Raw genomic sequence first — 26,278 nt, 5'->3', positions numbered from 1 at the left:
CACAAAGTTAAGGAGAGACAGCTTCCACTGGTCCATTTAAATGGATGGAGGGCAAAAGGGTACTTCCAAATCCACCTCATGTGACATTGATTTTGTGGGTCCTTACAAATCATAGTACCACTAAACAAGGAAACTGAAAAAGTACATTAAAATATTTGTCATCCCAAAAGTACCCATATAATATGTACGAGGAGCAGGAATTCTGTTACCTAGTATTTTGGAAACATAAGACCAACAAATTAGAAATGTGCAAAGTGCAAACAAAATTTTCACCTTGTTATGTAAAGCGAGAAACATGGTTAGGCAGGCTGAATCTGAGATCAATTAATCAAAATCCAGTTTTGGTTTAAGTAAAGTTCTGAATTCTGGAAAGAGACCCCATCTACGCCAGAGGGAAAAATACGAAAGAGAAAAGTCCTATTCTGTTGAAGATTCTTGCTTCTGCATTGGTTTATTTGGTGTTTGAGAGATGTTTTGTGAAAATGGGTTATCTTATATCTACTCAATGAAGCTTTTGGGTGTCAATAGATTCAATATTTGCACTGCTGAGTTCCGGATTTCAGCTATGGTGAAACTGCAGTGAGGATAATATTTGTGGTTCAAACGAGGGGTTAGTATGGGGAAGTTCCTCAGTGGATTTGTATTGCCTCTGCTTCTTTTGACAGGTTTGCATGCATGCACCACTCGAGTTCTCATAGCAATTTTTTCATTCTTGTCAGAGAAATTTAATGTGGGTTTGTTTTTCTTATTGACAATTCCATTTTTAAGATAATGAAAGCAGCAAAATGTTTCCATCTGTAAGTGAAAAGGATTAGCTAAGAGAAACCCAGCCAAATGTTTGAGCAGTAAATAAACAAAAACAAAAGATAAAAACTGTGAACTGTGTTCATTTTCTTGTGGCAGCTGCTTTGCTAAATTGGAGTTTGATATCTCTGGTTGATCTGTTAGCCTTTCTCTTCATTCAGTATGCAGCTCCAAAAATTGGTAAGCAGTCTAGCAGTTTATTTCTGTCTTCTATTGTTAATCATGACAATTTTGTCTGCAAAAGTTTGCAGCACGAAGGTTTATTTCTTCCTTTTCTGAGACTACTTAAATCCTATTGTTTGTGGGGAAGGAGGGCTTCTGCTTGCATGTGAGGCGAGAGATACAAAGCCTGAGTTGTTAGTATTTATTTGTATATCGGGCTTAATCAGGAATTCATTTCTGGAAGTAACTGTGTTCCTTTCAATTTCTAAAAGCAACCATGGTTAACCTTGGCAATTGTCAATACTTCAACTTGTCTTTCTGTTTGCCATACATTCTCTCTTCATCTTGATTTTTGACGTTTTCCATTTCAATATTGTCAACGGTTGGAATAGTTCATAAGAAAGAAATTTCGAGTCCTATTCTTGATTAGAGTACTTTAATAATTTGATTAGTTCTTCAGTACATTTTGATTCATGTCATAAATGACTAACAAAAGAGCACAGATAGTTGTTCAGAAGGATTTTTAGCGTGAAGCACAGCAGTGTTTTTCATTTGTACAATCTTTGCCCCCCTCTGATTCAGAATCATTTTCAATCTCTAAGACTAGAATTTCTAAGTATTTTTGTTGTGTGATAGGTTTTCGGTTCCAAAGGCAATCTCCATTATCATGGTATACCCTTATCTTTTCCTTGCTAACTGTTCTATCACACGCCATATTTCACATTGTTTGGGTCATGAAAGAAGACCAGTGGAGCATTTCTGATGCTCAATGGGCAAGGCTAATCGGTTTCCTAAGGTAAAATCTAATGCATGAAGTATACTTTCTGTTCCGTTTTCTCTATAATTTACACATTAAAATGGGATGATTTTGCAGAGATCAGTCTTGGACCTTTCCATCTGTAACATATTTCTTGGTAGTACAAGTACTAGCAGCTTTTGTTGCTTTATATGAAATCTATGGTAGTAGATATGGCATGGATCCAAAGAGAGTTTCTTTTTGGGGGCATCTATATTCCTTTATCTTACATATAGGTACACCATTCGTATTACCATCTTACTAATTCTCTTATTACTTCCTTTTTGTTTTCTGTTTATGAATTCATACACTTTTGGATTTACCCTTCCTTTCTTTCAAAAAGAAAAATATGAAAACAAATGCAGTTTGGTTGGTAATTGGTATATATGCATACTAGTTTAATAGATCATCAATTTGTTCATAGAAAATCATCTGAAGCAAGTGCTAGACCTTGGAACTAAACCTAAGGATTTTGTACCAGAAGCCCTCTTGTTTGATATTGAAAGGATCAAAACTTAATGCTTTCTTCTTGGATGGTCCATTGTGTAATGAACGCTTTACTAATATGGTTAATTTTAGTGTATGATTGTCTTAAGTAAATCTTGAATTTTAGTTCAATCCAGTTTTCTCATTAAGAAAGTTGATAGGTATTGTTTGGTTTGAGTTAGTCAAAACATTCGAAGTTTACTTGCTTTTTTATCTTATATCACTTGAGTTCTTCAACCATGTTTGGAGTAATTTGATGTTGTTGAGTTACAGCTTGATGTCTCCCATTCCTATATATAATTACATATGCCTTAGATTTTGACTTGAAGTTCTCTTTCTTGTTTCTTTTCCTGAAAGGTTCCCATCTCAGGGTTTTATGCTGCTTATTGTTACCTGCTGTACAGCTTGTTGTGGGAATTAGTCATCCCTCTTGGGCTTCTTTACCATTTTTCATCTGTAGTAGTATTGGACTTGTTGATTGGTCTTTAACAAGCAATTTTCTTGGGCTTTTCAGGTAAGTATGTTATAACTCCTATAGTTGGCTGATCAGATTATATACTTAATGTTATCTGGTTCACTTAGTAACCTTTTGCTGTCTGGTTTGCAAGGTCTTGGAGGTATCTTCTGTTGTATGCGGGCTTGAACATCATCTTGCTTTATGTATACCAACTTCCCATGGAGTTTTCTGGGATCTTTCAGTGGCTAGCTGATTTCATTGGACTCTATAAGATATCTGCCAAGTCAGAGTGGTCAGAAGTTTGTTCTGGTCTTTCTCTTCTACTCTTTTACATCATTGTGAGTATAACTTGGTGCTGAACTTCGGAGCTATTGTGTCCATTGTGTTTCATTATTGATCTATGACCTTGATTGTCATTTTCTTAACTGTAGATATAAGTTATTCATTTCTGTAATTCTCTATTTAATTTGGCAGCTATCTTGGATTAGATGTGATCTTATAGAAATGGATTTCATCATGTCCACAAGAGCAAGCAGCTTGACTGAGCAACTTCTTCCTTCAAAGCATTCGTTTTTTATTCGTGAATCAAGGTATTTGAAGCGGGTGGTTATCCAATCTAGACTAACTTACCAGTTTGGTTTGATTTGTTAAACACATTGTGGTTGGTTTTGGTTTTGAAGTTTTCAGAAACAAAAAAATGTCAAACCATGCACACCTTGTATTCATGAGTTTGATATTCAGCATGATATCCAGAACCATAAGAAAGTTGTTTTGATATTTACCATTACATAACATTTGATTGGTTAACCAAAACTTCTGTGCATCTCATGAAATACACTAAAATGCGTAGTTTTAACTCTCTCTCTGGCTAATGCTTTGCAGATCTGGGGTTAGGCACACTAATATTTTGTTGAGAAGACCAATCTTACGGACATTTGGCATTAACTTCTTTACTTATGGTTTTCCAGTAAGTACTGTACTGCAATATTTCTTTTCTCTTATAGAACTTTCCTCATTTATGTATTATCTTCCTGTATGTAGGGGTGAGTCCCATGAGAACTGTTTTTGTTTCAACCATTACCAGCTATAGAAGACATCAGTGGATAACAGGGTCATTAGTAATGTTTGCCTGTAAATGTATTTAGAGAGTGTGACAGATCATAGAGTTGTTTCAAACCTTTTTGTAATTTCTTCTATATAGAATTCATTTGGACAGAGTTTAGTAACTTTGTGGAGGTTGTTTTTGTCTTGCTTGTAGTTGCAAAATGTACCAGCAGAATTTGGATTATGTGTTCTTAAGAGTATTCAATGTTGAATATGGCAGATTTCCTTGCTTGCTCTGTCTTTTTGGAGTTTCCACTTTGCAAGTCTCTGTGCATTTGGACTTCTAGCATATGTTGGCTATGTTCTATATGTCTTCCCCTCCATGTATCACTTGCACCGGTTAAATGGCTTGCTCCTTGTTTTCATTCTCTTGTGGGCTGTTAGCACATACATCTTCAACATAGCTTTCACTGTTCTTAATAAGGAAGAGTGGCAGGTAGTATTCTTGCTTGTATTCTCTGACTGCATTTGATATAATCATATAATCTTTGACATAAGGTGTTTGGGAAAAAATGATTGCAGGACATGGAGATTTGGGAAACTATTGGCTTATGGCACTATCCTATCCCAGGATTTTATCTACTGGCACAATTTATCCTAGGGGTTCTTGTTGCTTTGAGTAATCTTGTGAACAATTCTGTTGTCCTGTACTTGTCTGACAGGGATGGGCCATCTTCAAGTGATGATTCCACTTTAGATGGTGAGGAAACCACAAAGTCTATTGATTCCTACCTAGGATTCTTTTACTTAAAGCATGGCATAATCTGTTTTAATTAAGGTGAAAATGTCTGTCTTTGACATCTTTCTATGAAATAAAATGCATCCTAGATCTTTCTTCCATTTCAAGTCTCCTTTTCTTGGACTATCAAACGGTTGAACTCTTTGCTTATATTAGCTTAAAATGTCAGCTGCCATGTTTACCTGCCAATGTTACCTGGTAGCTATAATTTCTTAACCCTCTTATTACATCTTTCGCTACTAAATTATTCTTCACTGTTGCTTGTTATTATGCTTCTTGTTTTAGTTTTCAGCACAAGGTTAAATCCTCTTCTTGCATCTGCTTCTTATGAATGTTCCCAACAATAGTTTCACATTGGTTCTTCCATTTCAGAGAGAGAAGAAACAAATGTACTGATTGTAGCTACAATAGTATGGGGACTGCGCAAAACTTCTCGTGCTCTCGCACTGTTGCTATTGTTTCTTATTGCATTAAAACCTGGCCTCATTCATGCCTTATATAGTAAGTTGAGTCACCATATTTTCTCACTCTGCAATTTTATTAGAAAAGAATATAGTTATACTAACTATGACCTTTCTGCTTTATATTTCAGTGGCTTTTTTCTTGATATTTCTATTAAGCCACACTGTTGGAAGGAAAATAAGGCAATGCCTACTTCTTTTATGTGAGGCACATTTCACACTATTATATGCTCTTCAGCTTAATCTGCTCTCCACTGCCATGGAGAAGAAAGACTCAATTGCTGTAAGAATTCTCTCACAACTAGGTAGGTGTATTAGGCTCTTTCCTTATCTATTTATGTGTACAAGCAAGTTGTTTCTTTTGGAGAAATACTTAAATTCATAGATTTCCTTTATAATTTTAATGTTTATGGTCAATGATGGGTACATAGGGATAATTTATTAATACATATCAATATTTGATGATGATATGCTGTAGGTTCCTTTACTCATGCTAATTCTGGGGACTTACTGAAGATAGCTGTGCTTGCATGCTTTTCTGCCATTCATAATCACGGGTTTGAAATGTTGCTCTCGTTTTCAGCAATCGTTCAACACACTCCTTGGCCTCCAATTGGGTTTAGCATCTTGAGAGCTGGTTTGCTCAAATCTGTTATTTTGTCAGTTTATACTAGAGCCTCAGGGGAGAGCCAGGAAACTAATTTTTCTCATGGTATTACTCATCCAAGGTTGAAGATATCTGACAATGCATGCTTTGATCTTCTCTCTGCCATGAATATAAGTGCCTTGAATCTCCTTCACACACATACACAGCAAGTTACATATTTCTGTTTTGATCATAATAACTGGAATAAAATTATTAAGGATCTTATTGGTTGCATTTTTGTTTGATCTTACAGAAAGAATAATAGGATCATATCTGAATGCAATTGGTGAGAAGTTTCTATCACTGTATCGATCATGTGGAACTTACATTGTCCTTCTCACAATCCTTCTCACAGTTTACTTAGTAACACCTAACTATTCTTCATCTGGTTACCTGTTCTTCCTTTTACTGTGGATGACTGGAAGACAACTTGCAGGGAAGACAGTAAAGCACCTTTGGCTACCCCTGAAAATTTATGCTGTTGCAGTGTTTTTGTTCATATATGGGTTATGTGTGTTCCCTTGGCTTCGGCAATGGTTGTCCAGGATGGTTGATCTTTCTTCTGCCTTTGGTTATAACCCAGAGGCTTCAATGTTGAAAAACATTTGGGAGTCCTTAGCTGTGTTAATTGTGATGCAACTATACAGTTATGAGAGGAGGCAGAGCAAATACTTCAAACTAAGGGATGATGTGCCAGAAACTGGAGCTTTTACTTTTCTCAAGCGTCTTCTAATTTGGCACAGTGAAAAGATACTATATCTTGCCATAGTTTATGCATCTTTGTCTCCAATTAGTGCATTTGGGTTTTCCTACCTTTTCGGATTAGTCATTTGTTCAATTGCACCAAAAGCTTCTCACATCCCTTCGCAGCTCTTTCTGGTTTACTCAGCATTGCTTGTGATGTTTGAGTATCCTTTCCAGATGTGGGGTTACAGGGCTGAGATGTTCCCTGGTCAAAAGCACTCTTCTGTTTCATTTTTCCTGGGCTTGCAGGTGTACAAACCTGGTTTCTTGGGTGTAGAATCAGGCTTGAGAGGAAAAGTGCTGGTTATTGTTGCATGTATTATGCAGTACAATGTCTCTCGTTGGTTGGAAAAGATGCCCCGCAACTTTGAAAATGGAGAATGGTGGAAGGACCCTTGTGCTTTGTTTATGTCATCAGAAATAGCTCCAAACAAAGCCACCATTTTTACCGGAGAAAGAAAAGGTTTAGATGCCAATCCACTATTAGGAAAAAAGTATAAAGCAAGAAGCCATTCATGGCCATCTCTTAAAACCAGCTTTTCTCAAGGTATGGATCCCATAGGAGGCTATAAAAGCAAAAACCAATCAAACAGGTGCTTACAGGAAAGTTCCAAAGATAACCATAAGTGGAATAGAAGGCAAATTCATGTCTTGAGAAAGGAGAGGCTGGCAATGCAGAAGGCTAGCCTGAAAATATATTTGAAGTTCTGGATAGAGAATATGTTTAGTATCTTTGGCCTTGAGATTAACATGATTGCTTTGCTTCTTGCCAGCTTTGCTGTGCTGAATGCTATTTCTTTGCTTTATATTGCATCACTTGCTGCTTGTGTTCTTTTAAATCGGCAGTTCATACGTAAAGTATGGCCAATGTTTGTTTTCTTGTTTGCTTCTGTTTTCACCCTCGAGTACTTGGCGATTTGGTTGAATCTGACTTCTTGGAAGCATCTTTCTCCGGCTAAGGCTGAAGTGCTTTGCAATGACTGTTGGAGAAGCTCTGATCTTCACTTTGACTACTGCAAAAATTGCTGGCTAGGTATCTCTCCTATGAAATGCTCTGCATAGTGGGTTAGTAGGCAAAGCTACTTCATTTATATATAAACTGCTTTAAACCTCAACACAAGCAAGTTGATAGTGGTTTTAATTTCTGTTTCAAGCATCATAAGAGAGGATAGTTATTTATCTTGTATATATAAAATGAGTAATTGCATTGCTCCAAAGGCCTAATTAGAGTTTACATACTAGCAGAAGTAATCTTTTATATGAGATAAAGCAATTTCTGCTTATGGTTAGGAGTCAACCATGGTTATCTTATAATTTGTTACCTTCAATGGTCATACTATTTAGCATCATGGGTTTGTATGTACTGGCATGGCTTCTTTTGCCATATATTGACTCCACCATTCATGAAACTTTTTGCAGGAATCATAGTAGACGATCCCAGAATGCTTATCAGCTATTATGCGGTTTTCATGTTTTCTTGTCTCAAACTTCGTGCTGATCGCTTGTCCAGTCTCTCAGAGTTTCAGACATATAAGCAAATGATGTCTCATTCTAAACATGCATCTGGTCTGAGTGATCTCTCATTTGAAACAAAAGTCTTGTGGACATTTCTTGACTACCTGAGGCTTTACAGTTATTGTCATTTACTGGATCTTGTGCTTGCTTTGATTTTGATCACGGGAACCCTAGAGTATGATATTCTTCACCTTGGATACCTTGGATTTGCTCTAGTTTTCTTCCGAATAAGGCTTCAGATACTAAAGAAGAAGAATAGCATCTTCAAATTCTTGCGGATTTACAACTTTGCTCTAATTGTCCTCTCTCTTGCATATCAGTCTCCTCTTGTGGGTGATTTTTGTGAAGGGAAATGTGAAATGGTAGATCACATAAGCAAAGTGATTGGCTTGTATAAGTATGGATTTCAAATACCATCCAGATTTGCACTTGTTGAGATTGTAATATTTATGCTGGTTGCACTTCAGTCATACATGTTTTCATCCTTGGAGTTTGATTATGTGTCAAATTATCTTGAAGCCGAACAGATTGGTGCTTTAGTGAGTGAGCAGGAGAAGAGGGCTGCATGGAAGACTGCACAGTTGCGACACATACGTAAATCTGAGGAGCCGAAGCGCACACGCAATTCACAAGTGGAAAAGATCAAATCAGAGATGCTCAACTTGCAGATCCAACTTCACAGCATGAGCACCACTAATTGTGGTAACACCTTTCCTAAAGGCAAAGATAATAGACAAAGGAACCCTTCTGTAAATCTCAATCCGGCTCAGACTACCCCTGACAAAAGGGATACCGGTTTCAAGAAAAAGGATCGTACTCTAAACCTTGATTTGGTATTTACTCATGATACAAATGAATCTCCTAGAAGTGAAAGAACTGGAGTTCTGTCTGCAGTGGACTCCAGAAAGCAGTCAACAGATTCGCTTTTTGAGATCACTGAACTGAAGGACACAACTAACGATAACATGTTCTTCAATTCTGATGTAAGACCTCAGGGAATATCCAAATCCAAGAGAAATCCACTAATATCAGCAGTTCAACTGATAGGTGATGGGGTTTCACATGTGCAATCTCTTGGTAGTATAGCAGTCATGAATCTTGTGAACTTCCTGAACATTGAACATGGAAAACCAGATTTAGCTGAGCATTCTTCAGATGATGAGGTATATTACGAGATAGAGAATCAGGATTTTGGCAGTGAACATATTGAACAATCACATTCCATACAATCTGATAGTGAGAGGAACATGTCTAATGTTGCATGCCTACAAATCAGGATCATACTCCACTATATTTGGGACCAAATGAGATCAAATAATGATGTTGTTTGTTACTGTTGCTTTATTCTGATTTTCCTATGGAATTTTAGCTTGCTTTCTATGGTTTATCTTGCGGCTCTCTTCTTATATGCTCTCTGTGTAAACACTGGTCCAAGCAACATGTTCTGGGTTATTATTCTAATTTACACCGAGGTGTGTATTTTGCTTCAATACTTATATCAAATCATCATACAACATTGCGGGATGATTTTCGAAGCCAGACTGCTTCAGGAGTTGGGATTTCCTGCACTCAAGATCATGTCATCTTTTGTGATCAGCCACTGGCCTCTTTTTTTAGTGTATTTGTTTACTCTCTTACAGTCTGCCATAACTGCCAGCGATGGTGAATGGGCAGTAGCAACAGAGTTCAGCTTTACTAAAAACAATGATTACCAGGAAATGGCTGCATACAATTTTGGTTTCATTGAGAGAATAAAGGGACTGCTTTTACCTATAAGAAATGTGATGGAAGTGTTGATTAGAAACCCTTACAGGTACTGGAAATCTCTAACGCAGGGAGCAGAAACTCCTCCTTACTTTGTGCAGCTATCTATGCGAGTCAACTTACCACCTGAGGAATGCATTCAACCAGAGACAATTGAATCAAAAATGAACAAGTTGCTGAAGATCATGCATGATAGAAGATGCAGGGAGAACCTCAATAATTATCCGGCAAGTAGAGTTCGAGTTCAAAGCATTGAACGAAGTCCAGAAAATGTAAATGTAGCTCTGGCTGTTTTTGAGGTGTTATATGCCTCCCCTTCAAGGAAATCTTCCTTTCCACAATGGCAAAGGTCACTAACTCCAGCAGCTGATGTAACCAGTGAGATTCTAGAGGCTTACCATGCTGGTATTTTTAAAGAAATAGGGTTCCCTTACATGATACTTTCTGTAATTGGTGGAGGTAAGAAAGATGTAGATCTGTATGCCTATGTCTTTTGTGCAGATTTGGTTGTTTTCTTCTTGGTGGCAATTTTCTACCAATCAGTTATAAAAAATAACAGTGAGTTCCTTGAAGTATATCAGTATGAAGATCAATTTCCAAAGGAGTTTGTCTTTATCTTAATGGTATTCCTCTTTCTCTTGACACATTCATCAAAATTTTATAATTGAAGTTCCTTTTTAAGCCATTTTCTAGAGTTAAAGACCTGCTACTTTACATAGCAGTTGAATGTGTAAGTATTAAAAAAGTGGGAGCTATCACCATGCATCTGATTTCCTGGATAAGGTCTAGGATTCTATGATGACAGCATTCTATGTACTTTTGTTGTGGTCTTGTAACTGTGAATCTAAATTATAAAAATGATCACATGACACAGAAATGTCTATCCAGAAAACATCATGTATTGCTTAAAATGAACTCTTTTCTGGTGCTTGTATCACTCAGTTCGATCAACTGCATGAACATTTGATATTAACATATGGGAATGCACCCCTCTTTCCCTTTAGTCTGTATGTGAAACATGCTTCTGTATCATACCAGAATTCTCCATTTTAAACCTTCTGTAAGTTGATGATTTAAAAGTTTAGAGATTTGTTTCCACATTGCAGGTTATTTTTTTCTTGATCGTGCTCGATCGCATCATTTACCTCTGCTCATTTGCCACTGGGAAAGTTATCTTCTATCTTTTCACTCTTGTCCTCTTCACATACTCTATCACAAACTATGCTTGGCACATGGAGCCTTCAGACAAACATGCTAGAAAGTTTGCGCTCCGCGCTATTTACCTCATGAAGTTGATCTCCCTGGCTCTGCAGGCCATACAAATTCGCTTTGGGATTCCACATGAAAGCAATTTGTATAGGCAATTTTTAACAAGTAGCATTTCTCAGACTAACTTCTTGGGTTTCCGAATTTATCGTGCTCTGCCATTCCTTTATGAACTTCGATGTGTACTTGATTGGTCTTGCACAACTACATCGTTGACCATGTATGATTGGTTGAAGGTAAGTCCAGACCACCTAGCAACTTTCTGCTACATACATGAAGCACACTCATACTTACAAGTTCCTTTTCCTGAAATCCAGTTGTTTTTCCTTCACAAAACTTGCAAGCTTCATTACTTTTGGATCTAATATTTACTTTCTCTCTAGTTGGAGGATATCCATGGAAGCTTGTTTCTTGTCAAATGTGATGCAGATCTAAATAGAGCTAAACACCAACAAGGGCAAAGGCAGACAAAAATGACCAAGTTTTGCAATGGCATATGCTTGTTCTTCATACTGATATGTGTGATATGGGCCCCTATTCTGGTAAGAATTCTCAAAGTCAATTCTAGCTTTTGAAGTTCTGAAGCAAATTCTAGATTTGCTGGAAAAACTCCCCAGCATCACCCACTGAACTATATATTGTTGGGGGGCCGGGGTTGTGTTTTGACAGATGTACAGTAGCGGTAACCCTACAAATATTGCAAACCCCATTAGAGAAGCCAGTGTTCGGATTGATATAAAGACAAATAGTGGAAGGCTTACCTTGTTTGAGACCACTTTGTGCGAAAAGATCTCATGGAATGAAGTAAAACGGCATATTGATCTTGATCCTCAAGGTTACTTAGATAATTACAATGAAGTGGACATTCAACTCATATGCTGCCAACCTGATGCAAGCAACCTGTGGCTTGTTCCCCCAGTGGTGCAGGCCAGATACATCAAATCTCTAGGGTGGAGCATGAACATTGTTTTCTCCTGGCAATTCACAAGAGATAGACCTAGAGGGAAGGAGGTCGTGAAACATGAATTGCTTGTTGCAGATCAGGATCTTCCTCAATCAGCAGAAGTGATGCGAGTTCTTAATGGTACTGCCAATAGTTTTAGGATGTTTAACATCTATCCAAGATACTTCCGGGTTACTGGCTCTGGTGATGTTCGGTTTCTCGAACAGGCGGTATGTCATTTTCAATACCTTGTTTTGCAAATCTTGTCAGTTAGATTCATATGCTATGCTATTCGTCTGTGGAGACAACGTTAAACAAAGTACATTTTACAGGTAGATCTGATAAGTGGGGATCTGGTTCTCAACCGTGGGAATCCAGAATGGTGGTCTTTTTATGATCTTGGTGCCTCGGATGGAACAGGCTGTGGTGAGTTTGCAGGACCAATGGCCATCATTGTATCTGAAGAAACACCACGTAAGTTCCAAAAGAGTGATCATAACGTTGCACTATCTTTTCTCCTTTTTACGTCAATTGATTCCCCTTCTACATATGTTTGTTTGGTCAGAGGGAATCATCGGGGACACACTAAGCAAATTCAGCATATGGGGTCTGTACATAACCTTTGTGTTAGCTGTTGGCCGTTTCATCAGGCTACAATGCTCTGATCTGAGAATGAGAATACAATTTGAGAACCTCCCCTCTTGTGACAGGTAATACATGCAAGTTCATGTCTGAAACAAAAACAATGCCGCTGAAGCTTGACACTGACAAAAGCCCTGGGGCTTTTAATTCTGTTCCAACATTGACGTTGAAACAAGCTGACATATTGGTGTTGGTTCACTCAGGTTGCTGGCAATATGTGAAGATATATATGCAGCAAGAGCTGAGGGCGAGCTTGAGGTGGAAGAGGTCCTCTATTGGACACTAGTTAGTATCTATCGATCCCCCCATATGCTGCTGGAGTACACCAAGCCTGACTAGCTACATCATCATCATCATCATCAGCAACAGCCAACAGCCAAATTTGGGGCATTGGGTTTTTGCAGTTTAATTCGTGTACAAGCTTACAAAGCTAGAAGAGTGATCTGTAAAGTTTCGTTTTGTTTGTTCTTCCTCACTCATGTATAGGTTTGTTAACTACTAGAGAGGACTCTACATTTGCAAAAATTTAAGTGCTCAAATTAACTCAAAATACAATTTTGGCATCCTTAATATATGTATTAAAGGTCTGTTAAGAAATAACTATTAGGTAAATTATCCCTCTTGTTGAAATTTCAAATAAAACTATTAACATTTGAAATAAACACTCTGTTCCAAATGTATGAACATTATTAACAAATAAATAATTAAAATATTTTTTATTAATTTAAAATTTTATTATTATATAATTTTTTTTTTTAAAAAGCAACTATTGGTGCTCCCATTCTCTTATTTTTTAAAAAAATTAATAAAAATTATATACTAATAATTTTTAAAATTAATAAAAAATATAATTATTTTTTTAATATTATTGTGTCATTAAATTAATAAAAATATTAATAATTGATTAACGGGATCTATGTATCTGATAAAAGTTTGAGATTTAAATTAAAATTTAAGGATGAGATATTTTATCTTAATTATTAATATTATATGATATTAAATACATATAATATAATATAATATTAATAAAACTATATTATATCTTGATTATAAAAAAAATACCGTTTGATTTATTACGAATATGATACCATGCACTTTAGTTTATACTATCTTTGTTACATTTTATAAAATAAATAAATAATTAAAAAAATTATATTTCAAAAGATAAATAAATAATATTTTTAAAAAGAAATCCTCCTTTAGACCGTTCTCCTTGAAAAAAGCTTACAAAAATGAAAAAACAATTAACAAAAATATTAATAAAAATGAAAAGAATTCTTACAGGCAAAGTTGATCAAACGCGTGCTGCCACAGCCTCTTCTGCTGATTCGCTTTGTCTTCGTTCAATTTTCTCTTCCTTGTTTGGTTCGTGAGAAAATTGAATTTTCCCGGTGGAAGCAAAAGAGATAACAGAGAACTGAGAGATTTGTCGGCTCTTCAAATCCCCAAACCCTTACAGCTTTGGTACTCTCTTTCTCTCGAGCAATCCCTATTTTGTATTCTTCGTTGATTTCTATTAATCGATACCAGTGTCAAATTTACTAAAAATTTATTTGAATTTCATTTGGTCCTCACATTAATTCCTTTCGAATTTAAATTGGTTTACTTTGGCCTTGTTTCTTTGCTGTCTATTTTCCCCAAAGTTTTTATCTTGAAAAGTGTTTGATCTTTTGCCTCAATGAAGAATGCTCGAAACTATAGCGTAATTTCAGTAGTACTAATAATTGTACTGAATTTGGGCAGGGAAGCCAATGGCAACTTCTAGTTCACTGAAGGAATATCTAAAGCGATACGAGTCGAAAAACGAGGAAGAGGAACAGAAGAAGAAAAGGAAGAAGAAGAAGGCGAAAGCCAAACCGGAGTCCTCAGGCGTTTTCGTTGTTGATGAAGATCCAGTCTGGCAAAAACCTGTTAACCTCGAAGAAGACAATGATGGCAATGATTCACCCGGTTAGTTTAAAATTTTCTCTCTCTTTGTTTCTCTCCTTGGGTTTTGAATTAATGATGATTAGTTATTGGTTGTGTACTTTTGTTGTTTTCTAGATGAGAAGCCATTAGTGGATGAAGATATAGAAGTAAAAAGAATGAAAAAGCTGGAGCAGATTAGGTTGACGAGGGGGTTAAACTCAATTGCTGAGGATGGTAGTGGTTGGGTTTCGCTTTCTCCTAAACGCACCAATACTTTGGATCCTAATTCTGATGTTTCCCCTCCTCGTAGGCAGAGGGCTCGAAATGACACGCCTTCTCCGGAACCTGGGCTTAGGCATTCAAACTCTGAAAGAGAAATTGAGGATTTATCACCTCTGAGACAACCACGATCCCCTGGCTTGAAATCTGATTTATCACCACCAAGGAGAAGTAGGGTTCAGAATGACACACCATCAGCAAGAGAAGATGCTGATTTATCACCTCCTCGTAGGAGGCCATCTCGGACTGACTTACCAGAACCTCTAGTTAAGGCTGCGAAAGAAGGTTCTGACTTATCTCCGCCGAGGAAACGGAGGGTTCGGAATGACACACCTTCACCAGAACCTGTACTGAACCAATCAGATACTGATTTGTCACCACCCCGGAAACGGAGGGCTAGAAATGACTCACCTTCACCAGAACGCAGAATGAAGCCAACGAGAAAAGATACTGATCTGTTGCCTCTACGGAAAAGGTCGAGACGCCACCATACACCATCACCTGAGCCGGATATGTCCCCACCAAGACGATCTCGTCCTCAAACATCAGAGGTTGTTAATGATTCAGATCTCTCCCCTCCAAGGAAACATAGGAAGGAATCAACTGGTCCAGCTTCCTTGAAGGAGCAACCAAAAACTGGATTAATTTCTGGCAGTGAAATCCGGGAAGAAATTTCTAAAACCAAGAAGGATGACTGGTTAAGGTACCTATTCTGTTTAAGTATCTAGATATAATTCATTTTTCTGAAATTCTCTCTGTTGGTATGCTACATTTCCATCATTGAAATGTTCATACAAATGGCTTATGCTATAGGTACTCACCAATGCATGACTGCCCTTGAGTTCAATTGCAGACTTTAGCCAATTTTGTTTTTAGAGCAAACTGCAGAAGCTGCTGCTTCTTTTTGTTGATAGTAATTATTGCATGTGGCATTGAGACCTGACTGACATCATTGATGTGTTGCAGTGCTCCTTTAATAACCTGTTTTAGGGGACTTATGGGTTATTCCAAGATAAGAACGGTGAAATACCTCTGGTGATGAACTGAAAGAGGGGTGTAATATAGTATTGCTTGCAAACTAAGGAGAGTTGTTTACTAGCCAGATGAAAGACCTCGTGACTTTTAATCATTAGTGATCCTTTTAGTCAGTTTGTTTTTTGCATTGCGTTTAATTTCTTTAGCCTCTGGTTTTTCTGACATAATTTGTGTTTTTCAGGTTTAAGGAGATGGATCCATCTATAAGTGGACGAGGAGCTGAACCTGTATATCGTGATAAGACAAAAGGTAAAGGAAAAGGCATTTTAAGTGATACCTAAGTTGAAAACACATGTATGCTTTCATCTGTCTGACACCATCCCTTTGTCAATGTGTGCAGGGGAGCGTATATCAAAGGAAGAGTTCCTGAAGTCAAAACGAAAAGGGGAGGATAAGCCCAAGGTATAATGCAGAAACGTTACCTGTAGAGTTCATAATTACCTTACCTGTAGAGTTCATAATTACCTTTCTTTTTCTTCATCATGATTGTTGTAGCCAATTGTAACGCTGCATATCCACAATAACATGAACTTCATTATTTACTTTATTCTTAGAGGACTAGAATTAATAGTCAGCTATTATGTACTTTATCAGGAGAAAGAATTGGAGTGGGGCAAAGGCTTAGCCCAAAAGCGGGAAACTGAAGCTAGGCTGCAAGAATTAGAACGCGAGAAGGATAAGCCATTTGCTCGAAACAGGTAAAATAATTGATACTAAACAATGTTTTGAGTTGTAGTTCTTTGGCTTGAATTGAGATTTCATGTTAGGAAATGAGCAGTAGATAGCATTGCATATTTCCCCATTTGAACCTTCTTCATTGATATAAACTTTTAATAATTTGCTGTTGTATATCTCTTATGCTTGAGGGGGAAATGATTCTGTAACATGAGCACAGTGCCTCGCAGCGGAGTCCTGGTAGTGCATTACACAGGATAACTACGGGGTGCTGAATTTTTTTTTTTGCATGCTAAGACCGGTTTTTTTATCACTATCACTATCAATGTTGTTGCTATTTGGGATTTTAGGGTGCCTCCTTTCCTCTGTTGTTACTTAAATAGTCTACAGTAGGGAAAGGTCATAGAGTTTTTTCTTTTGGTTCTATATACAAGGTGCAATTGTTATGATTAAGGGATATATCAGATGAAAAGAAGCCAGAAGACAAAGAGAATTAATTTTTTGCCTCTTAGACCGGAAATATGAATTAAGTTGGGGAAAAAGCGGGGAGAGTTTAAAAAGAACTATCCACTTTCATGGGTAGAACATTACAAGTTATTGATTTCTTTCTTCAACTTCCTATGTAGAGCATTTGTATGTTCATATCTTCTGCTTGATTGAGATGTTTTTTCACTAGTTTTGCTGCATATAGCAATTTTATATTTACAACTTCTACTTACAGGGATGACCCTGAGCTTGACAATATGTTGAAGGATAGAATAAGATGGGGTGATCCTATGGCGCATTTGGTCAAGGTAATTAACTACTCGTTTGATGTTAATGAGATTTCAGGTAGTTTGACACTCAGTTGACATATTTGTTTTCACATGTTGCAGAAAAAGCATTCTGTGCCAGTTCTTAGAGACCTAGGGGATGCTGAGAAAATGAAGGAATCAGGGTTTATAATTCCTCAGGACATTCCTGCACATAGTTGGATTGTAAGAAAGTTAGATGCTGCACCAAATCGATATGGTATAAGACCAGGAAGACACTGGGATGGAGTTGATCGTAGTAATGGTAAATTCATTTCTATTGTTTGAAATATTCTTGGTCTTTAAGCGCATTCTCATTCGAAATTAAGTTTTATTTTGTTCAAAATGTGTATTTCTAGTATTAGATTGAAAATGCTAATCATCTGCGACTATGCTTCTTGTAGGTTTTGAGAAGAAAATGTTCACAAAATTAAATGAGAAACGGGCTACCGAAAGGGAAGCATATCTTTGGTCTGTGTCGGACATGTGATTCAAGACATTCTTTCAGCACCAAGCTATTCACTTGCTGCCGCTGTCTCAAATGGTACAGTTTTGTTGCATCCTTTTAGTTTCGTATCTTGTTTTTCAAATAATGATCTTTTACAAGCCATATATAGTTGAATCCTGTTTTTCAATTAACATTGCTGCATGAATGTTATTGGTACAACTTGCCAGAAGAAAAGTCTCCAAAGCAAAGTGAGTGGCAAGCTTGTCTTGAAATCTCTTAGAAATCCATCAATAACAAAGGGACTGAAGTCTTAGGAGAGCAGGAAATTCTTCTCATATGCTGAAAATTCAGATATTATATGCTTACCTTATGTCTCTGTCCATTGTATATGTTTGATATTAGCAGGTGGACTTGAGCATTTGTAATTCAGTGTGAGAATCTAACCATTTTGAATTCAGTTTGAGAATCAAACCACTGCTTTTTTCCTCCATGGTTGACTCTTGAATGCAAATTTTCATATGCCTTTGAGTGCCAGTTTTACACTTTTGTGCGTCTTTTAAGCAATGATTGCCTCTGGCCTTACCCTTCCCATTTCTTGTTCAATGTCGCTTCACAAAGAGTCGCTATCCATTCCTTTTTATCATAAAGTTGACTGATTCATCACATCCATTATTTAAAGAGTAGGTCAAGCTTATGTAATCTCATTGAGGGAAGCATGTCCAAGGTCTTCTCAGACCAATCAAACCGACCAATGTCCCCCCCCAAGGCTGAAACATAGAATCCTTCCACCAAAAGAAGAGCAAGGAAAATCTGGATACACATGTAAAACATCTATTGCAATTTTTATTTCCCAAACTTTGTATACAGAAACAAGCTTATGTTAATATATGTACACATGAAAAATGTACCCCATGAGTACAAAAAAAAAAAAAAAAGAGAAAAAAGGGAAAGGAAATCCGGGTATTTTTGGTATTTGACAATTCTATTGGAAAAATCAAAGATAAATGGGAAAAAAAGGTGTCAAAATTTGGAGCAACTGACATTTCTAAATTTGGCAAATTAAGATTTTGAACTCATTTTCTCATTTCTTTCTTGTTCTTTTTTCTTTTTTTTTTCTATCTGCTGACGCCTGGAGATTACCCATCTTTCACCTTCAAATTTCCTGGAGACACATCAACCTCTACCTTCTGTATTCTCTGCTCAACTTTGTTAATCCAACAAATTACGGAAACATTGATATTCCCCAAAAAGAAGCACACAGAAACATGACCCGTCTCTTCTTTTTCACATCCCCCAAGTAAAATTGAAAAACTTCTTTTGTTCACCTTGTTGTCACACATGGCTGCCTCCACACATGCAAGCTATGATGATGATGATAGTCATGATGGTGATGATGGGTCATAACCAGCTCATGACATCTCCTGAAACCTTCCCCGTTCACTCTATACTTCCATAATTCTTCAACTTTCGTCTCTTCTTCTTGTAATTTTACTTCTTCTTCTTCTTCCTGCAAATGCAATTCTTGTTCTTGTTCTTCTTGCTTTGTCTCTTCTTCTTCTTCTTCATTGATTCTAGAACAAACATCACTGCTAACAAGATGCAATCTCAAGCGACCATTTTGCCTAACAGCACGTAAAATCTCAGGCCTTTCTATCCTAACCTCGGTTAACTCCAGCCTCCCATTTGTCCTCACAGGCTTCAGATAAAAACAAGGCTGACCGTTTTGGTTCAAAGAAGAAAGTGGCGGTGGAAACTTCTTATTCTGCCTCTCCCTCTTCTCCTCACTCCTCCTCCTCCTCCTCCATGCATCCCTCGTCATCATCACTGATCTCTTCCCATCACAAACCTCCACACGTTGATCACCATCCTTCTTATCACCACCATTATCATCATCATCATCATCATCGACCCTTCTTTCATCACAACTCTCAAACCCCAAACTCTCCGTACACGACATGAGACCATCAACACCCCCGCCGATGTCATCTATAAACCCTATCCCACCAGGGTCTTTCTTTTTCGTTGGTGTACTCACAGGCCTAACGACTGACGACGACTCAATGACATTCGGAACCCTAGGTGTATCATTGGCTATCAACCCTAACCCACATTTGGAAGGAGGAGGAGGAGGAGGAGAAACATTAGCACCCGACGATGACGACGACAAACCTAAAACAAAGCGATGATGAACACTCTTCCTACAAAAGACCTTCATCATGAAACGTGAATAGTCATAAGGCATGATCATTTTCAATGCAAAAAGGAAGAGCGAGGTGTAGATGAACAAGGAAACAGAGAGAGGAAGAGAAGGGTCATGGAGGGGATTGGGTTAGAGTTCTTTGATGATGAAGAAACTAAAGAGAAGAGAAAGGGGATGTGGGTATTAATAATATCCTCACGCCAAAGATAGGGAAAGAGAAGGAAAGGAGAGGGGAGGTGTGTGTGGTATGGTGAAGAGAGTGCCAACGTGAAATGTGAGCTGTAATGATAGAGCAAACGGTGCCGGGTCCCACGAATCATGACCTTACCCTTCGCTTAAGATCTGACCCATATTTTCCTTCTCTTTCTTTTTGGCCTTTTGTTAATTAATTTCTTCCACTATATACCCTTTTCTTGGGATTTTCTTTTAAAAAAAAAAAGAACAAGATTTTAGTTTTTATCTGTTTATCTATCTGTAATGAAGGGGAAAGAAAAAAAAAGGGTTAGGTTGGAATTTGGCATTTGCAATTAATGGAATGAGGCACTTGGCAGCAGGCAATAAATATGTGGTTGCTAGTAATTTTTTAGTTTAAAAAATTGGATATATATATATATTAATGGATAAGTACATTGAAATCGATTAATTCGGATCGATTATATATATATATATATATATATATTTAAATACAAAATAAATTACTAAATTGATCGAAATAAGTCAATTTAGATTATTTATATTTTTTTATAAATATTCGGATAATTCAGATTTTTGAAATTTTTGAAAAAAGTGGATGAGGTTTTGATGAATTCTTATCCTTTTATCTTTGACTTAACTAATTAACAAGAGAGATATACTGTCAACAGTTTACTGATATTTTATAACTTGATTGAAATACCTAAAACCTTTCAGTTTATGAAAGAAAACATAAAAACAAAAATAAAAGAAATATTGGCATAATTTCATGGCATATTTTAGTTAATTTTGATTATCAATTGGTGTATGTTGACAATGAAATTTAATTTCCTATATATATTATGTTGAATGTATGGATAATAATTTTTTATACAAAAAAAATGAAAAAAATGGTTTCCAAGATTCCAGCTTAATATTATAACTTTTCCCTTGAAAGAAAAAAAAAAGAGAAAATGGGACAGTGAAAATATTTTCCGATTTATATATAATATATATTAATTTAATAATATAAATAATATTTCATTTTCATTTCAAGAAAAAAAAAATACTTGTGGACATCCTCTTTACATGTAATGCATACCCAACAGCAAGAAAAAGTTTTCCATTGACAATGATATTTTGGGTTCTAAGAGCCTGCCATTTGAAAGGGTAGTCCTCTATCATGTTTAATAATAATTAGAACAATCAATTGTTCTTAGCTTCATGATATTTTTGGCACTAGTGAGCAAGTTTTCTGGAAATTGACCCAAGGCCTTGTGGAAAAACTGAAATACTTACAAATTTGTCCCCTAAACCTTTGGCAAAATTTTTTTTGCAGGTAGGGTCAAGCTGATTGGATTTTTGTGCTTTGGGTTATGGATATTCCTTGAATATGCAAACCATAAAAAAAAATTTGAGAAAAATAGTTATTATGTAGTCTATTATGTGGTTTAAAAATAATCGATTCATTCTATAAAAGAGTTTTCAATCACTAAATTGTTATCTATTTATAATATTTATATTAAAATTTCACTTCGATAATTTAAATTAAATAATTTTACGTAAAGTACATATATAAAAATCGAAAGAAGAAAATCAAATTACGAATGAAATTTAGGATAATTAATACTATTTCGATTAACATTTTTAAACAAATAATAATACCTAAAGTTATGAACTATATATATATATATGTAAATCACTGTAATTAATTTATCAGGTTGTCTTAATCCTATGCTTTCATAGAAAGGCAGGTTGACTCAAACAACCCAATGCCAAGTTTCCATGAAAGTGTGCTTTGAAGATGATGAATGGTCAGCTTGAATGGTGTCCATCAACCGATAAAACCAGTGGCGGTATGGTATGTGGAAGCCATGGATGAATTAATTAATTGATTTTGGTGTTCAATTCTTCTTCTTCTTCTTCTTCTTCTTCTTCTACATACAATAAAGTTTTGGTCAAGGGGAGGCACCCTCTTTATCTTCAGTAAGAGGAGAGAGCAGAGCACCACCCACATCTTATCTTAGAGGGAGACGTTGACCATGTGGAAGGCGACTAGGCATGCGCATGGGAAAAGCAAATACACTTGGATAATTATTTGGCCGTCTCTCCTTTTCCAAGTCCCTTTCTATATCTCCCATTTTTGCCTGATAATATAATTATTGAAATTGTGTGGATTATAAATTAAATTAATTTTGCAACGATTATGATAGTATTAACTTAATTTTTTATAATTATTAAAAATTATATATACCATTGATTTCTTATGATATTTATTATTCAAAATACAAAATTTCTCTTTCCGTAGTATTTATTTTCAGTATCAAAAATTAAATTTTTAGATATATAGGTCAAAGTAAAGTCTTTTTCATGCACGTTAGAAAAAAGTTTTGTGATGGCTATCAAATTCAAATTTAGTTTACTATATACTGACATATCCTTTTATCTCTCTTCAATTCCATTTCAAATAAAAACAAAGAGAAATAATTCTTGAATAAGTTCTTAAAAATTTACAAATAAGTTTTTATTTTTTTATTACGTTCAATTAAAACTTATATTTTATTCTGGATAATAACTCTTATGATTAATTACAATTAATCAAATTATCACTTGTCATTTTACATTCATGTGACTTTAATGTAGAAGGTAAAATATATTACATGACCATGTTATTATGCTATATCATTATTTGTTACAGCATGTCATGATGTCACATTAGTTTCACATGATATATAATGATAAGTGATATTTTAATTAAGTTAATAATTAGTTATAAAGTTTTATTTTGACTCAAAATAAAAATATGACTTAGTTAAATATTATAAAAGAATATTATTTAAAATTTTCTAAATAATTTAATTTTTTTTAAATATTATGTGAAAACAAAAACTACTATAGTATGTATATATTCTTTTCCAATTAGAACAATGTCATAAAGAATATTATAGAAAAAAAAGAATTTGTTATATTTAGTTTTGTGTGGTTGTATTATGGGATTTAAAAGTTAATTCCCATATTCTTGAAGAGGAAAAATATTGAAAGAGTAAGAGGGGATAAAGGACTATTTCTTTGTAGACTAACTTTAAAATTTATTTATCTAATTTTGAACTAAATAAGACACATATTTTATGATTCCCCAATCTCACTGTGAGGCCAAGGGGATATGCAAAAACCCTTTATTTCAGAGAGATTTGACTGGTCTTTATCTCTCATTTTTCAACTAATTATAATATATATATATATATATATATATATATATATAGTAAGNCAAGGGGATATGCAAAAACCCTTTATTTCAGAGAGATTTGACTGGTCTTTATCTCTCATTTTTCAACTAATTATAATATATATATATATATATATATATATATATATGTAAGAGAAAGAATTTATGGAAAAACCCCATGCCATTTTTCTTTTTTGCCCTCAATTTGGCCATAATTAATCAAATTTTGTTGGGTTTGGAAGAAAATTAATTCCCACTCTTTAATTTGTTCTAGTTAATGGCCTTATGATCCAAATATAAAATACAATACTAGTTTATTGTTTACGTTATTTGTAATATATATAAAAAAAATACAGAAGTTAAAAGAATTTTTAATTGACGAATAGAAAGATATATAAATATGTTTATAATTATATGTAATAATATAATATAAGATAAGATTGGAATTTAAATTAAGAAGCAATCGTGATCATTAAATGAGATGAAAATATCTAAATTTTCATGATAAATTTTTAAAAAATTAATATTTATATTTATGCATGATTATTTAAAAATAAATAAAAAACAAGTATTCATATAAAAAAACATGTGACGACAAATATATATTTATTAAAGATTATTATTCTAATAATTATTGGATATTGTCTATTGGTAATGGTGGGCAGCAAAATCGTTCTTTGTGAGTGAGAACGTGATTCCCTTTGAACGATCACGTTCGGCAACAAGCTCAATTCTCCAATTAGCATTTTAATTTGAGATCCACTTTTTTAAAAAAAAATTCTCTTCTTTTCCATTATGGATGAAATTTATTCTAATTTGATTGCATATCGTAAATTAGAAGTGTCTACGAGTTGAGTAACCTACCCAAACTCGCATGTGTCGAGCAATCTATTTAGACCTACGAGCTCAGCTTGTCACAAGTTGAGTTTAGATATAGGTTTTTGTGCTTGAGCTTGATCGATTTATTTAATTTATTTGATTAATAAATTTATTTAATATCAACTTTATAATATATTTAAAAATAATAATTAATGACTCGAATGAATTAGACTTAGACTTGACTTTAAAAAAAGAAAAGCTTGATAAGTTCAAACCTGCCTGGACTTGGATTAACTAATTTTAATAGTTTAGGGTTTGCTTGTTTTGATGTTAAATATTTTCAAAAAATATTTTGAAGACTTATACTTATTTACAAGAGGAAAAATTTATTTCAAATATAAAATATTTTACGAATAAATAGAGTTTTCCTTTTCCAATTCATGAAAGTACCAAACTAATCTTTTAATCATTTCCCTTCAAACCCTAGCTATGAAATAGTATTGCTTTTCATCAGAATCTGTTCATAATTAATTACAATTCACACGTGAGGAGAAGAGAATATTAGGCAATTAAGTTCAACTTATTGTCCATCGATTCTTACTGAATTATCTGAGCTGATCAAACCCAAGCAACCTTTAAGTATGAATCATATATTAATTAGTTAGGTGTAGTTTTGCTGCGAGGCAGTAGCTCCTTGTCACCTTTCTTCAGGGACTCTTTCTCTTCCTTTTTATCGCCATGGTCAGATTCAAGCCTGTCAGCGTACCCAATCCCTCTTCGTTTGGTTGGGAAAAGCATGAACAACCCACTAGCCAAAATCCCAGCTGCTAATGGCAAGTTTGTCATCAGTGCATCACCGTTAGGCCCCGGATTAGGAAAGTAACAACGTTGAACGTCGAAGCTGCTGCATGCGATGACTAAGAACAAAGTCAAGGAGCAACAGGCATGAACGAAGTCTTTGGCAGTGAGTCTGTACTTCTTCAACATTTCGTTGGCGGAATCTTTCTCCAAGTCGAGAGCATCATCGTTATCATCGTTGAAAACGTAAAGTCCATTGTAAGTGGCAATACCGTAGTAAAGCTTGCCATCTTCGCCCACGAAGCTGTCAGTGAAGGAAGATAAGAAGCAAGCAAGGGAACACAGTATGATGACACCCAAGGTCATGTACTTGTGAGCCGCTTCGCATCTTCCATTGTTGGAGAAGGAAGGTACAATGGCTTGGAAGGCGAAGACGGTGCCTGTTGGAAGCAGGTTTGCTAGGTTGGCCGAGCCTGGCAGGGCCTTGTGGGCAGATTGTGCAAGATTAACTTTGGGTAATACCATGGAGAGAGCTTTTGTTGTTAATTTGCTTGTTTTTGTGGGATATGATATAATGGGAGGTGGGTTTTATTTATAAAGGGAATTAGGCCTGTGAAAGAGTTTGGTTGGGCATAAAAAATAAAGCGTGAGGATTCTTTCTAGTGACCTAATTCATTTGCAATAAGCAACATCATCAACTGACATGTGCTTATTCCAATTTTCAACTTCATATTGCTTGAGAGAATCAAACTGAAAAGCAAGGTATTCTTGGTGTTGCTGAATTTTCGTGTTGGAGAGTACTAGATACTTTGATTTAACAGAAGAAAGGTGTGACAGACCCCATTCGGTTCCTTGAAATCACTCAAGTTTACTAGCTTTATTGGTTGCAAAATTAATTCCGACCACCAGTTAACAAGGAGGGAATAAAATACTGTTTCACCTTTGAAATAAGTTCTTTTTCTTTTCTTGAGGAGGAGGGGTGGGATGCCCAGCCAAACAGCTAGAAGAACACTACAAGGGAGAGTAGCCCTGAATCCTATGTTTTGTGAGATATATAGTAACTTGATAAGAACAGAAACCTTCCCATATCTCAGTATTTGCCCCTTAAATGCATTTCTGTTTCCAGTCAACAGAAAGGGGTCATTTAGTAGGCTACTCAACGATTCATACCAAACATGAAATTTGATAAGAGTACCTTCCTGGCAATAGAAAACCAACATCTAGCTTGATAATTCCAGATGATCATAAGTTCCATTCCCTGATAGTTTCTTGATCATAGTCTGCAATTATTTGAAGCTGCTTCCATGTCTGTTCAACAGTGGCCAACAAGTTATTGATTCTGAGTTATCACCAAGGATTGTGGCCGCTCAAAAGATCTAACTTTATTCCCCCATTTTCA

The 26,278-nt window shown here is 35.6% G+C and overlaps 4 protein-coding genes across 6 annotated transcripts; 2 read left to right on the top strand and 2 right to left on the bottom strand.

Moving 5' to 3' along the window:
• Positions 617 to 13,073, top strand: LOC18600347 (piezo-type mechanosensitive ion channel homolog). Its single transcript, XM_018121094.1, has 21 exons — positions 617 to 665; positions 904 to 984; positions 1,603 to 1,762; positions 1,841 to 1,998; positions 2,606 to 2,762; positions 2,857 to 3,043; positions 3,180 to 3,295; positions 3,588 to 3,672; positions 4,030 to 4,237; positions 4,393 to 4,509; positions 4,921 to 5,049; positions 5,141 to 5,314; positions 5,488 to 5,721; positions 5,909 to 7,432; positions 7,819 to 10,301; positions 10,785 to 11,180; positions 11,328 to 11,486; positions 11,614 to 12,117; positions 12,220 to 12,361; positions 12,453 to 12,597; positions 12,733 to 13,073. The coding sequence occupies exons 1-21, from the start codon at positions 617 to 619 to the stop codon at positions 12,866 to 12,868; spliced, it is 7,344 nt and encodes a 2,447-aa protein (XP_017976583.1). The 3' UTR covers positions 12,869 to 13,073.
• Positions 13,724 to 18,155, top strand: LOC18600346 (BUD13 homolog). Of its 3 annotated transcripts, none has more exons than XR_001927844.1 (10): positions 13,724 to 13,993; positions 14,273 to 14,479; positions 14,573 to 15,419; positions 15,933 to 16,000; positions 16,092 to 16,153; positions 16,346 to 16,449; positions 17,148 to 17,220; positions 17,302 to 17,482; positions 17,622 to 17,761; positions 17,893 to 18,155. XR_001927844.1 is itself a non-coding variant. In XM_007030721.2 (9 exons), the coding sequence occupies exons 2-9, from the start codon at positions 14,281 to 14,283 to the stop codon at positions 17,705 to 17,707; spliced, it is 1,620 nt and encodes a 539-aa protein (XP_007030783.2). In that variant the 5' UTR covers positions 13,724 to 13,993; positions 14,273 to 14,280; the 3' UTR covers positions 17,708 to 18,155. The 3 variants fall into 3 exon arrangements, 1 of the variants encoding a protein (XP_007030783.2); XR_001927845.1 differs by having other exon boundaries at positions 13,758 to 13,993; positions 14,278 to 14,479; XM_007030721.2 differs by having other exon boundaries at positions 17,622 to 18,155.
• Positions 18,487 to 20,103, bottom strand: LOC18600345 (protein FANTASTIC FOUR 1). The gene has a single exon (XM_007030720.2). It carries the CDS (start codon positions 19,911 to 19,913, stop codon positions 18,987 to 18,989), a length of 927 nt encoding a protein of 308 aa, XP_007030782.2. The 5' UTR covers positions 19,914 to 20,103; the 3' UTR covers positions 18,487 to 18,986.
• LOC18600344 lies at positions 24,551 to 25,439 on the bottom strand. The gene has a single exon (XM_007030719.2). The coding sequence runs from the start codon at positions 25,402 to 25,404 to the stop codon at positions 24,739 to 24,741; it is 666 nt and encodes a 221-aa protein (XP_007030781.1). The 5' UTR covers positions 25,405 to 25,439; the 3' UTR covers positions 24,551 to 24,738.

Source organism: Theobroma cacao, chromosome 5 (genome assembly GCF_000208745.1).
Source record: "Theobroma cacao cultivar B97-61/B2 chromosome 5, Criollo_cocoa_genome_V2, whole genome shotgun sequence".
Classification (NCBI taxonomy): Eukaryota; Viridiplantae; Streptophyta; class Magnoliopsida; order Malvales; family Malvaceae; genus Theobroma; species Theobroma cacao.
This window is presented reverse-complemented; position numbering and strand designations above follow the sequence as displayed.